General features: G+C 38.5%; 1 protein-coding gene across 2 annotated transcripts in view; it reads right to left on the bottom strand.

The window, feature by feature from the left end:
- DIP2B (disco interacting protein 2 homolog B) overlaps positions 1 to 12,792 on the bottom strand; it is a 223,929-nt gene that overhangs the window by 83,617 nt on the left and 127,520 nt on the right. For both annotated transcript variants that reach the window (XM_043447299.1, XM_043447298.1), the window contains exon 3: positions 7,737 to 7,865. In XM_043447299.1, the coding sequence (XP_043303234.1) occupies positions 7,737 to 7,865 (129 nt within the window). The remainder of the gene's footprint in view (positions 1 to 7,736; positions 7,866 to 12,792) is intronic.

The raw sequence follows: 12,792 nt of genomic DNA, 5'->3' as shown, positions 1-12,792 counted from the left end.
ATAGGTTTACTTAATTTTTTCCCAGTTGCAGCATAATCTATCAGAAAGTACTGTCTCACCCAAGTGATTTGCAATGCTGTCTTTATCACACTAAACCCCGGATGTCCTTCGCTCTACTTCTGAACTTGTTCTTCTCTTCCAATGGCCTGTCTGCCAATTTGCATGTCATACCACACTGCTTTAGTTATAGTCTTTGGAGTATGTTGCTAGATATTAAAGTGTATCTAGTCACTCTCGTAGGTTTTCTGAGTGTTTCCTAGCTATTCTTACATTCTTCACATTTTCAAATTAAACTTCAAAAATATTTTTTCTAGCTCCATAAATAAATTTGATAGTATTTTTACCGGGATTGGGTTAAACTTATAATTTTTGGAGTCCTAACATCTTTGTGATATTGAATCATTCTATCTAAGAATAAGGGATGACTTTCCATTTATCATATCTACTGTGGGTCATTCAGGATGTTCTAAAGTTTCCATCATAAAGGTTTTATACATTCCTGAAGTTTATTCCTAAATATATTTTATTTTCTTTTATTGCTTTTGTAAATGAGGTTTGCTCTACAAGTACATCTTTCAACTAGTTAGTATTAGCAAATATGAAGGCTACTGATTTCTGCACTAATTTCATATCTTGCTACTTGATATAATTATTTCATTAAGTTACTTTTGCCATTAATTCGCCTGGGTTTTCTAAATGAATTATCATATCAACTGCAAATACAGTTTTATTTCTTCTTTTCTAACTCTTATACCTCTAATTGATCTTTTTTTTTTTTTTTTGGTTACTACCTCTAGTAAATTTAAATGTCAGTATCCCTAGGATTAGTAAAACTCATACCAAAAAATGAGGGAAAAAAAAGAAGAATTCAATTTAGGAAAAGGAGGTTTAGGCAATGGACAGGTGGTTTACAGAAGAAGCCACAAATGGAAAATAAGCATATCCCAAAAGGTCCAATCTCATTAGTAATAAAAGAAATAACATTTCTACCAACAAGGTGGGAGAATGTCCATTTCCCCACATCTATGGATAATAATGGGCCATATTTTTTCATCTTTCCCAAAAAAATAAGTGGAAAATGTTACTTTACATATTTTAAGTAGTTGCTCCTATTCTTGGCTTGTTGTTATGAAACAGCTAAGACATGGTACAAAAGTGGCACAGCTGGGCTTTAGGGACCAGGGCAGATCAAACACCAAGTGCCCCTACCTGCTAGGACACTATAATAGATAGGCAGACGGACAGATAGATATGAACAGATTGAAAGGCAGATGTGTGGGTGGACTGAGTCATTTAAGTAGAGACGTACAGTTCTAGGAGTTATCTGTAAACCAATTAGTAGTCATGCCATTTTTACCAATTTCTAAGGTACTGACCACTTCGCCATTTTTAATTATGGCAGAGGCAGCAACTATTAAGTTCTGGAACATTAGCATATCACATTAATTTTGGCACTACTGTATGTGCTGGTGGGGAGGAGCAGTGAAATTTTAATTCTGCATTTCACATTCCCCTGCTTTTACCAATTACATTTCTTTAGTTTAGAATATCTATATAGCAAACAGCTCTTCATTCTTCAAAATGGCTCAGACTTTGCCACCTGCACAAATTCTGCCCTCAACAGTGCCTGGGATTCAAGCTCCCTCCTCTGTCACCCCTTCTTCTCTATTGACTACACCTTATACAAAGCTTTCCTGTGTTTTCATCTGTGTTTCTCTAGCACTGAAACTGTGCTCAACTTGTAGGAGGTCTACAACAGATGCTTGCTTAAACTGAACTGAACTGAATTTATCTTCCTTGGTATGAGAAAGTGTACTAATAAAGAAAGAAAATGGTCCTGGTGTGCCAGTGGCAGCCACCTTGGCAAAAGTCACTGTGTCAGAGAACATATTTGGAAAGAGAAAGTTAGTTCTCAATTAAGTTCACAGACGTAGTTATTGCTGCATTTAGCTCCCAGCATTAAGTCAAAAGAATCCACACTTAGAGCAAAAATCATGAAGAACAATGGATGTAAGGCTTTAAATATTTTATCTATGGATATCACTTTAAATACTATCTTTTACATTGTTTTTGCTCCCTCAAGCTGCAGTACAAGTCCCAATAAACAAAGCCTTGCCAGAATTTCTCAAAAAACAAAAACAAAAATCAAAAAGACCCTATCTTTTATAAACTTCCAGTTATAAAATAAATAAGCCATGGGATGGAAGGTACAGCATGGTGACTATAATTAACAATACTGTATTGCACATCTGAAAGGTGTTGAGACAGTAGGTCTTAAAAGTCCTCTCAGGGTGAGAGGGAGGCTCAAGAGGCTGACTCACATTGCTTTATGGCAGAAACCAACACAATATTGTAAAGCGATTGTCCTCCAATTAAAAATAAAAAAAAAGTCCTCTTATAGCAAGAAAAAACAATTTTTTTTAACTTTGAAAGGTGACAGATGTTAATGAGACCTACTAGGATCATCACTTCACAACACGTACAAATATCAAATCATTATGCTGTATACCTGAAACTAATGTCATGTTATATGTCAGTTATGCCACAATTTTAAAAAAAGAAAACCATCTTTGTTACTTTTTGTTTAAAATTTAATACAGACTTTGTTATATGTATATTTTACCACAACAAAAAATGGAAAAATTTAATACACATCCCAGAAATAAGCCCACCTCAGAAGCTGGTACAGTTGAAAGTGAAAGTGACAGTCACTCAGTCATGTCCAACTCTTTGTAACCCCGTGGATAGTCCATGGAATTCTCCAGGCTAGAATACTAGAGTGGGTAGCTGTTCCCTTCTCCAGGGGATCTTCCAAACCCAGGGATTGAACCCAGGTCTCCTGCATTGTGGGAGGGTTCTTTACCAGCTGAGCCACAAGGGAAGCCCATAGTTTGGTATATAATTGTTTCAAATTTCCACTCCTGTGTACTTCATAATATATATAATTATTAGTACTAATATTCATAAATTTTGGATCATGTGCTACATACTATCTTGCATTTATTACTTAACAATGTATTTTGTACATCTCTCCATATTGGCACAAATAAATCTACCTCATTGTTTTCCTATGAGACTTCACAGGATCTTTAAACTAGTTTTCATTGAATTCTACTGTGTGGATCTATTATAACTTATCACTGTATTTATAATGAACAATACTATAACAAACATTTTTGTATATAAATTTTTGTGTATATGTGTATGTGCAAATTCCTAGAAGTAGCATTTCTGGGTAAAAGTGTATGAATATTTAAAGTTTAAAACATAGTGCCAAACTCTTGCACTGCTACTTTTAATGAAGTAGTTTAATACCGCTACTTCATTAAAAGTAGCAGTAATTTGAAGGAGCTTTATATGGCATTTATGTTTTTATATTATTTTAGTGTCTCTAAGGTTTACTTATTTAGTTGAATAGACATATTTTATTGAATCTATGATGCTGTCTTATATAAAAGATATTCTCCAGGATTTAAAAAATATATATATCCTGATTTCAGGTATGCTAAAATATGAAAAGTGCCCTTCTCAGATCAAACTATGGTTCTTAGCTGTCTTGGAAAATGAATGACTAATTGCACATACTGAGAAAAAGCACTTTCTCAATGGAACAACAGCATATCAAATGCTCACACTTATTAATTAAAAATACTACACTTCCAAAAGTATTGCTGCATGAGACATAAAACATACGAGAGCAAACTGCAAATACCAGGGACTTATTCACATTAGTCAAGCTTTAGAAGGCCCATGATGTTTGGATAATTAATAAATACAGAGCATGTTCTTCTCTGCCATAAGGATCTGCGGCATCAGAATACAGAACAAATCAAACCACTCATTTATTTTCTAACATGATAAGCCCTTGCCCCTACACCTGTGTCAAAAAGGAGATTTTTCAGTTACTGTGTTAGCAAAGTCTCATCGATAAGAACAGGCAGCCCTTGTAACTGGATTTGACTCCAGCCAACATACAATTCACCTTGATCATTTGATAGAGAAATCACTTCCGAAGTTCAGTCCCCAGACGCAACTGACTTTGGACATCTCCGCCAGGAGCATGGGAAAGTTGGGTTTCACTTTCCAGCACTAATATTTGAGCTCGATAAGGTGATACAGCTACTCTTTAAAAGTCCTTTTTTTGTTTTTGCTGTTTTGTTTGAGGTGGCTAATTGCTCAAAAGATTAACACTGAAGAAACTGTCACAATGACTTACCACCCAATCACTTTCCGTCTCGGAGATGAATTGTGTATTTTCTACACTTGGGACCACAAAACGTGTGTGTAGAAAATTGCATCTTGCTTTGATGGGAGACAAAAGGAGGTACTAAGTAAGTGTATCTGAAATGTCAGACCCTTTTGCCTAAGCACAAAGAATAGAATCAGGTCAGAAAATCTAAACTCTGAATAAATATAAGCTCTTTACACCATGTCTGAAACATGAAATACTAAGTTCGATTATGATTGGCTAAAATGTTGTAGGTGTTAATAAGCCTCTACCAAATAAGAGAGGATTTTCAAGTTACACTCCCTGAAATCAAAGTCAAGCCCTTTCTGTGTAATTTAATCTGAATGCTTGTAATTTCCCCTAAACATACCCTCTATTCTTAAGTTAATTTTGCATGTGACATGTAAATATAAGCCTTCCTATGAATGGAGTAGCAAAGAGGTGAAGTTCAATTCTTGATAAATTTCTACAATTTCTTTGCTCTATTCCTGTGGCTACTGTTCAGTTCAGTTCATCTTCTTACTCATGGAAGCCAGAATTTGCAGCGTGTGCTGAGTTTGAGTTTTTCTCTGCTATTTAGTTAGGAATTTCCTTCTATTTTTATAAATGTCATTTTCAGCCAAAATTCACGCTTGCAGGCATCCTCTTTCACATTCCTCTTCATAACAGTACTGCAGAACTCTCATAACTTTCATTATCTTCAGGGTTTTCAAATCACCTTTGTTCCCCACTTTACCTCCTCTCTGGCCTCCTCAGTATTACTCCCCCCCCGCTAAAGTCCCAGTGACATAAATATCCAAAACCCAACTACTGAACCCTCCTCTATACCCCTGCACCTAACCAAGAGTCTCCACAGTCTGCTAACCAGTGTATGATTCAGACTACACTTTCTGATACTGGGGGTAAGTTTGAAAGAACTGATGTAAAAGATAGTTGGGTTTTAGTGGCTCAGTGGTAAAGAATCCGCCTGCAATGCAGGAGACACAGGTTTGATCTCTGGGTCGGGAGATCCCAGGACAAAGAAATGGCAACCCACTCCAGTTTTCTTGCCTGAGAAATCCCATGGACAGAAGCCTGGCAGGCTACACACAGGTCAGGGGTCTCAAATGAGTTGCACGTGACTTAGTGACTAAACAACAACAAAAGTGAACATCAGAATTTTACACTACTGAATGAGCTCACTAAAGACTTTTTTCTCCATGTAATCAGCTTGGACACAGAGTGTAGAGAATCCTCTTTGGGGTTCCTTACTAACTTTTTTGTTAAATGCTGTAAGAACAAACAAAAGGCTTCCCAGCAGGCCTGGGGTGAGTGCTGTAGCGGCTAAAACCCTCCCAGGCTGGTGAGAACCCACTACTGCCGCACCTGAGCCCCAGCCTCTAAAGGCAACACCGCGTGCTGGGGAACCCAGCCCGGGACTTGGCGACAAACACGAGCTCCTGATAAGCTTTTCCAAAACCAGCCTTACCTCCCTCTGATCCATGCCCTAATTAATACTACTTTTATACCTTCCTTTCTCCAAAATATGTATTTAACTCTTACATGTGTTAGGCCCTGTGCAGCTGGCCCAAGCTACTAGAACAAATTACAAATCTGTGTTCCTGCTCTGCTAAAAATTCTTCAATGGTATTCAAGAGTCCTCAAGATCTGCCTGCTAATTATCTTTCCAGCCTCATCTCCCAACTCTCTCTGGGTCCTTGCTTTCTAAATATCAGCCATAATGAAACTATTTTCAGGTTTATTATCTGATGTTATTTCCCTAACTTTGTCTGCCATGACATGGTTCAGATGTCTTAGTCTCAGAGAAAGCCTCTTCTTATCAATCAGCCCCAGGTTAGGTACAAAGGAAAATTTTGTGTGGCATGTAATTTCTATTTTTCTGACCAGACACTTTTCACTCCTTCCTTCCTTCCAGGGTGTGAAAATACATATCTAATAATATCAGCTCATAAAATAACTCTGTCCTTTTCCTCGTTTCCTCTAAAGCCGTTTTATTGAGGGTGTGATACACACTGTTTTTCAATTCAAGAATAGGATAAGGTAACCCTGGTTGGTAACAGGAGGAGAAAAAATCTGGAGAAAGTAAAATAACATTCCAGTTAGTCTTCTGGCTTAATTCTGCTAGTTCTTAAAACAGTAAATGTGCTACAGAGACTATCCTAGTGCAGAGGACAGTAGATGGATATGAGACGGGCTTACTATGCTACATGTCCTAAGGTCTATGATTCATTTCTGTTTGTCAGAGCTGGACGTGGTGTAGCTGGAGTGTGCCCCGACAGTCAGCCAGAGCACATTGCCTTTTCTTTTACCATGGGTATTTTCTGGATGAGAAGAAAAAGTTTATGAGTTTCAGTTCAGTCACTCAGTCGTGTCCAACTCTTTGTGACCCCATGGACTGCCACACACCAGGCTTCCCTGTCCATCACCAATTTCCGGAGCTTGCTCAAACTCATGTCCATCAAGTCGGTGATGCTATCCAACCATCTCATCCTCTGTCGACCCCTTCTCCTCCCACCTTCAATCTTTCCCAGCATCAGGGTCTTTTCTGAGGAGTCAGTTCTTCGCATCAGGTGGCCAAAGTATTGGAGTTTTAGCTTCAGCATCAGTCGTTCCAAAGAATATTCAGGACTTATTTCCTTTAGGACTGACTGGTTTGGTCTCTGTGCAGTCCAAGGAACTCTCAAGAGTCTTCTCCAACACCACAGTTCAAAACCATCACTTCTTCGGCACTCAGCTTTCTTTATAGTCCAACTCTCACATCCATACATGACTATTGGAAAAATCATAGCTTTGACTAGACGGACCTTTGTCAGCAAAGTAATGTCTCTGCTTTTTAATATGCTGTCTAGGCTTGTCACAGCTTTTCTTCCAAGGAGCAAGCTTCTTTTAATTTCATGACTGCAGTCACCATCTGCAGTGATTCTGGAGCCCCCCAAAATAGAGTCTCTTACTGTTTCCCCATCTATTTGCCATGAAGTGATGGGACCAGTTGCCATGATCTTCGTTTTTTGAATGTTGAGTTTTAAGCCAGCTTTTTCACTTGCTTTCACTTTCATCAAGGGGTTCTTCAGTTCCTCTTTGCTTTTTTATGGGTTTACCAATCTGAAATTTCACTGTTAAGTTTCTGTTCCAGCTCCATGAGTCAAGAGACTAATCAACAGCCCTGACAAATACAGAAAGACCTGCCTCTTCTAAGAGAGTCTACTGAGCTTTCCTAGTACCATCTCATGAGACCCCAGCCCTCTGCTTTCTTATTTATTTATTCACACTGCCTTTGTACTTGCCTGGCTCCCCTGCTGGCCTTGAGGGCAGAAATGTTTTATTTGGGGCTATAACCGCAGCAAATAAGAGTACCTACTGCATCTGGCATGTAACAAGCACTCGACAAATGGCTGATGAATGAATTAATATAGACCTGTTGGCACTTCAAGAGAAAAAACAAACACTAGGAGCTCTCAGGACGTACAGTTCACATACAGTCAGTAAGTAGTTTTCAGTTCCCTCTCACCTGATCGGTATCGTTCATCCCTGGCTCCCCCAGATCGACTTCGATGATACTTAGAAGGAGCGGAAGTTGGAGCTGCAGATGGAGCAGGTGTCTGGTTTCTGTGTTCTTTCTGTACTGATGAATCAGTTTCTAAAAAAGGAAGTTTGGAAGATGGTTATCAGGTAACAATAATAACTAACATTTTCTGAGCACGTTACAGCATTTCCGCAACACTTTGAGGTAGGTAATACTACCCATCTACAGTAAAGAGTTAGAGAGCTTTACACATACGTCAAAAAAAAAAAAAAAAAATACAAAGGCATCCAGACTAAAACAAAACAAAACAAAACAGAACATTATCTTGACAACGTAATTGTCAACAGGTGATGGGAGATATAAGTAGGTGAAAAGGCCATTCCAGAGACTCCACGAACTGGAAGGATGGGGGTAGGGTGGGGTGTACATGACCCCCTAATCCTGTACAGTTGCAGAAAACACAGCTTGGGAAGTTTTAGCCTCCCTACCGTAAGTTACTCCAAATAAACATGTCATTAAAACAAAAGGAGAGTGCTTACTGTGCAAACATAGCTTCAAGTCAAGTCTTACTAGCCCCTCCTCCAGCTGGAGGCACCACTGAACTTAACCCTTTCCAGTCCCTGGCCTGTCCCCCCAACATTCACTGTTTCTCATCAAGAATATGGGGAAGACTACAATCCTATTCCTGGGCACATATCTGGGGAAAAACATGATCCAAAAGGATACATGCACCGCACTGTTCATCGTAGCACTGTTTACAATAGCCAAGACATGGAAGCAACCTAATGTCCATCAGAAGAGGAACAGATAAAGAAGACGTGGTACAGATATACAATGGAATATTACTCAGGCATTAAAAGGAACAAAACAAGCCACTGCCATTTGCAGCAACATGGATGGACCTAAAAGACCCTGATGCTGGGAAAGATTGAGGTCAGGAGGAGAAGGGGACGACAGAGGATGAGATGGTTGGATGGCATCACCGACTCAATGGACATGAGTTTGAGGAGGCTCTGGGAGTTGGTGATGGACAGGGAGGCCTAGTGTGCTGCAGTTGATGGGGTCGCAAAGAGTCGGACACGACTAAGTGACTAAACTGAACTGAAGACAGTGTCATATTGAAGTCACAGAGAAGGAAAAATACCATATGGCATCCCTTATATGTGGAGTCAATAAAGAAATGATACTGATAAACTTATTTACAAAACAGACTCACAGACTTAGAAAATGAACTTATGGCTACTGGGGGAAAGGATGGGAGCTTGGGAAGGTCATGTACACACTGCTACATTCAAAATGGATAACCAACAAGGACCTACTGTACGGCACACGGAACTCTGCTCAATGTTATGTGACAGCCTGGATGGGAAGGTTTGGAGGAGAGTGGATATTGTATATGTATGGCTGAGTCCCTTCACTGTCACCTGAAACTACCACAATATTGTTAACCAACTATACCCAAATAAAAATTAAAAAATATGAGGGGGGATATGGAGGAGAGAAAATAAGCAGGGAAAATAAGCAGAAGAAAAATACTTTGTTCTGATGTTTTACTACCTTTTTTTCAAATGACAATTGCTCCCAAGTCATAATTTTTTTAAATTGTAGTAAGAATATTTAATATGAGATATTATCTTCTAACAAATTAAGTGTATAATGCGGTATTGTAAACTACAGGTATGATGTTACACAGCATTTTCAGAACTTATTCATCTTGTATAGTTAAAACTTTTTACCCACTGAGTAGCAACTCCCCATTTCCCCCACACCCCAGCCTCTAGCAACCACCATTCTGCTTCTGTGAGTTTAACTGTTTTAGATTCTTTGTATAAGTGGAACCATACAGTATTTGTCCTTTTGTGATTCATTCAGTTTCATGTCCTTCAGGTTCATCCATGTTGTCATGTATTATGGAATTTTCTTATTTTGAAGGGTATTTTAAATTTCTTCAGTAGCATTTAGCTGTGCTCAGAAAGGCACCTTACATACAGCAAATTAAGGGCCCACTTTAGGAAGGTGTCACCTATCCAGACAACAGCTAAGAATTGGCTTATGAAGCCAAATATTAAAAAGAAGACTTAAAATCACAGTGTTCTGGGGAACGCAGCCATCAGCTCTACAAATCTCAGTAAAGGCTGAGGGGAGTCACAGTACTACTGGAATTGAGATGTGTAATGACAAAGTCATACTGATTTCTAAAACAGGTCTGAGTGCTGGAGAAGCCATGTATAAGAACTTTAGTCCACAGTTCCAGCCGAGCTCTGTCTTCCATGTGAGTGAAGCCCCTTGGACCTTTCAGACCTGGGGAAAAGCCCTTAGTGGCTCCAGCTGGCACCATGTGGCCCATAAGAATCACCCAGCTGAGCCCTGCCCAAATTCCTGATCCACAAAGTCATAATATATAATAAAAAAGGCTTCCTTTATTTTTTATATACTGCTTTTAAGAAGACAAGAAACAGTATATTTTAGGGTGCTCTCTATGTTAAGTGCTTTTATGGACCTAGAAACATTTATTTTCCTAGCAGCTGAGATTTTTATTATAAAAATTACATATTATCTGAGCAGAGCAAATTTAAAAACTGAGACTTTTAAATGTAATGTCTGGGTGGTAAATCAAATTTTATATATTTTTAAGTTTTAATTTTTTAATCAACCTAAATCTTCTTGATAATCCACTTCAAAGAAGACCTGTACTGATTCTTGATATATTCATACCTTATGTCATTTGTTAGTTTTATTTCTCTAGAATAGGGGTCAACAAACCATAGCCCATGTCTGTTTTCATATAAACAGTTTTATCAGAACATAACCACACACATCTGTTAACATATTGCCTATGTGAAGGCAGAGGTGAATTACTGTGACAGAAACTGTATGGGCCTCAAAGTCTAAAATATTTACTATCCGGCCCTTTAGGGAAAAAGTTTCCCAGCTCCAGTCTGTGATAATAAATGCTACATTTAAGTGCTTGCTTTCTGCTAGGCACTGTGCATTTAGAAGTTCACACACTTGATCTTATTTATTCCTCACAACAACCCTACAAAGGAAGAAATATCACTGTCAACATTTACAGAAAAGACACAGTGATATGGATTTATTTTATAGAAAGTCACAAAATCAGAGGATGGAAGAGTCAGGATTCAAAGCCAAGTCTAACTCCACTGGTTCTCCTAAGAGGAAAGCAATCAGAATTAATAACTTAGTATCAGTTCAGTTCAGTCTCTCAGTCCTGTCCAACTCTTTAGAACCCCATAAAATCACAACACGCCAGGCCTTCCTGTCCATCACCAACTCCCAGAGTTTACCCAAACTCATGTCCATTGAGTCGGAGATGCCATCCAACCATCTCATCCTCTGTCGTCCCCTTCTCCTCCTGCCCTCAATCTTTCCCAGCATCAGGGTCTTTTCTGAGGAGTCAGTTTTTTGCATCAGGTGGCCAAAGTATTGGAGTTTCAGCTTCAACATCAGTCCTTCCAATGAACACCCAGGACTGATCTCCTCCAGGATGGACTGGTTGGATCTCCTTGCAGTCCAAGGGACTCTCAAGAGTCTTCTCCAACACCACAGTTCAAAACCATCAATTCTTTGGCACTCAGCTTTCTTTCTAATCCAACTCTCACATCCATATATGACTACTGGAAAAACCATAGCCTTGACTAGACGAACCTTTGTGGACAAAGTAATGTCTCTGCTTTTTAATATGCTGTCTAGGTTGGTCATAACTTTCCTTCCAAGGAGTAAGCATCTTTTAATTTCACGGCTGCAATCATCATCTGCAGTGATTTTGGAGCCCCAAAAAATAAAGACAACCACTGTTTCCACTGTTTCCCCATAATTTAGTATAGGAACATCGAAATGCTTAGGATTTACAGTCAGGAGTTAAGAGAACATGTTTTGTTTTTTGTTTTTTAAATCACCTGCCTTCATGTAAAAGATTCTGCAAAAAGCTCCTCCCTCCAAAAATAAAGTTTTCAGCCAGTCACTACAGAAATTATTTAAAATATATTTCAATTAACTTTAGAGAATAAAAAATAGAAAGGGGCTATTTTTATTTGTATGGTCAGATGATATATATAGGAAGGAAATCAGATTAGCACACATGAGCTACTTTGCCTATAAACATGTACAGAGAAAATGGTTTGACTTAGACAAAACACTGAATTTAAAACACGACCTTTGCATTATTTTTTGGAGGTACAGTGAATATATTACTGAATTATGGGTCATTAATTTCTTTTTAATATAATAAGCAGATTTGCTAGGATAAACCAAACTACCCTGCTAAGAAACATGGTACCTTCAAATTAGATAACTAATAATCCAAAGGATAAAAAGCAGGAATATGGACTCTCATTTCACAAAGGATGCTAACACACAATTGATATACCTTTTCTGATTCCTCTCTCATTATGCTTTTACTTTGTATTTTTCAGTGTAGTTTATTGGGAAAAAGAAGATAATGTGTAAATGAAATTAAAAAATAAAAATTTTTTACCAAGAAGTGATCTGGAGGTGAGAGGGAAAGTGAGAGTTGATCTGTTTGAGGAAGAACTAGAGAGAATGAACATTTCTACTGAGGATTATCTAGAGGTTATCATACATCAAACCACAAGGAAATGTAACACAAATATAGACACTTGATGAGAATTGAGTCAGATGACATGTAGCCATGAGATCTATGGAAACTGGTACCCCCCACCAAAAAAAAAGCCTCACAACACACTATTCACCAATTCACCAAGCAACATTAGTATGATGCTTGGCAAAGTTTAGCTCAGTCCCCTCAGGAATTTAGTCTTCCAAACGGTCGAGGTCTCTTTTGGGTCTAAAATCATGACAGACATTTCGAGGTAGCTTGTCAGAAGTGAAACCAAAAGGTCGACTTGCAGTTTCAATAAGTGGCTGACAAGTTGGTTCAGTGAGCATTCCTCAGGTGCCGAACACACAATGCCACAAACATATAGATTTCTGACAGAATAAGTGAAAGAGAAGTCATTTAGTCATGTCCGACTCTTTGCAATCCCATGGACTGTAGCCCACC

This window comes from Cervus canadensis, chromosome 25, assembly GCF_019320065.1.
Source record: "Cervus canadensis isolate Bull #8, Minnesota chromosome 25, ASM1932006v1, whole genome shotgun sequence".
NCBI lineage: Eukaryota > Metazoa > Chordata > Mammalia > Artiodactyla > Cervidae > Cervus > Cervus canadensis.
This window is presented reverse-complemented; position numbering and strand designations above follow the sequence as displayed.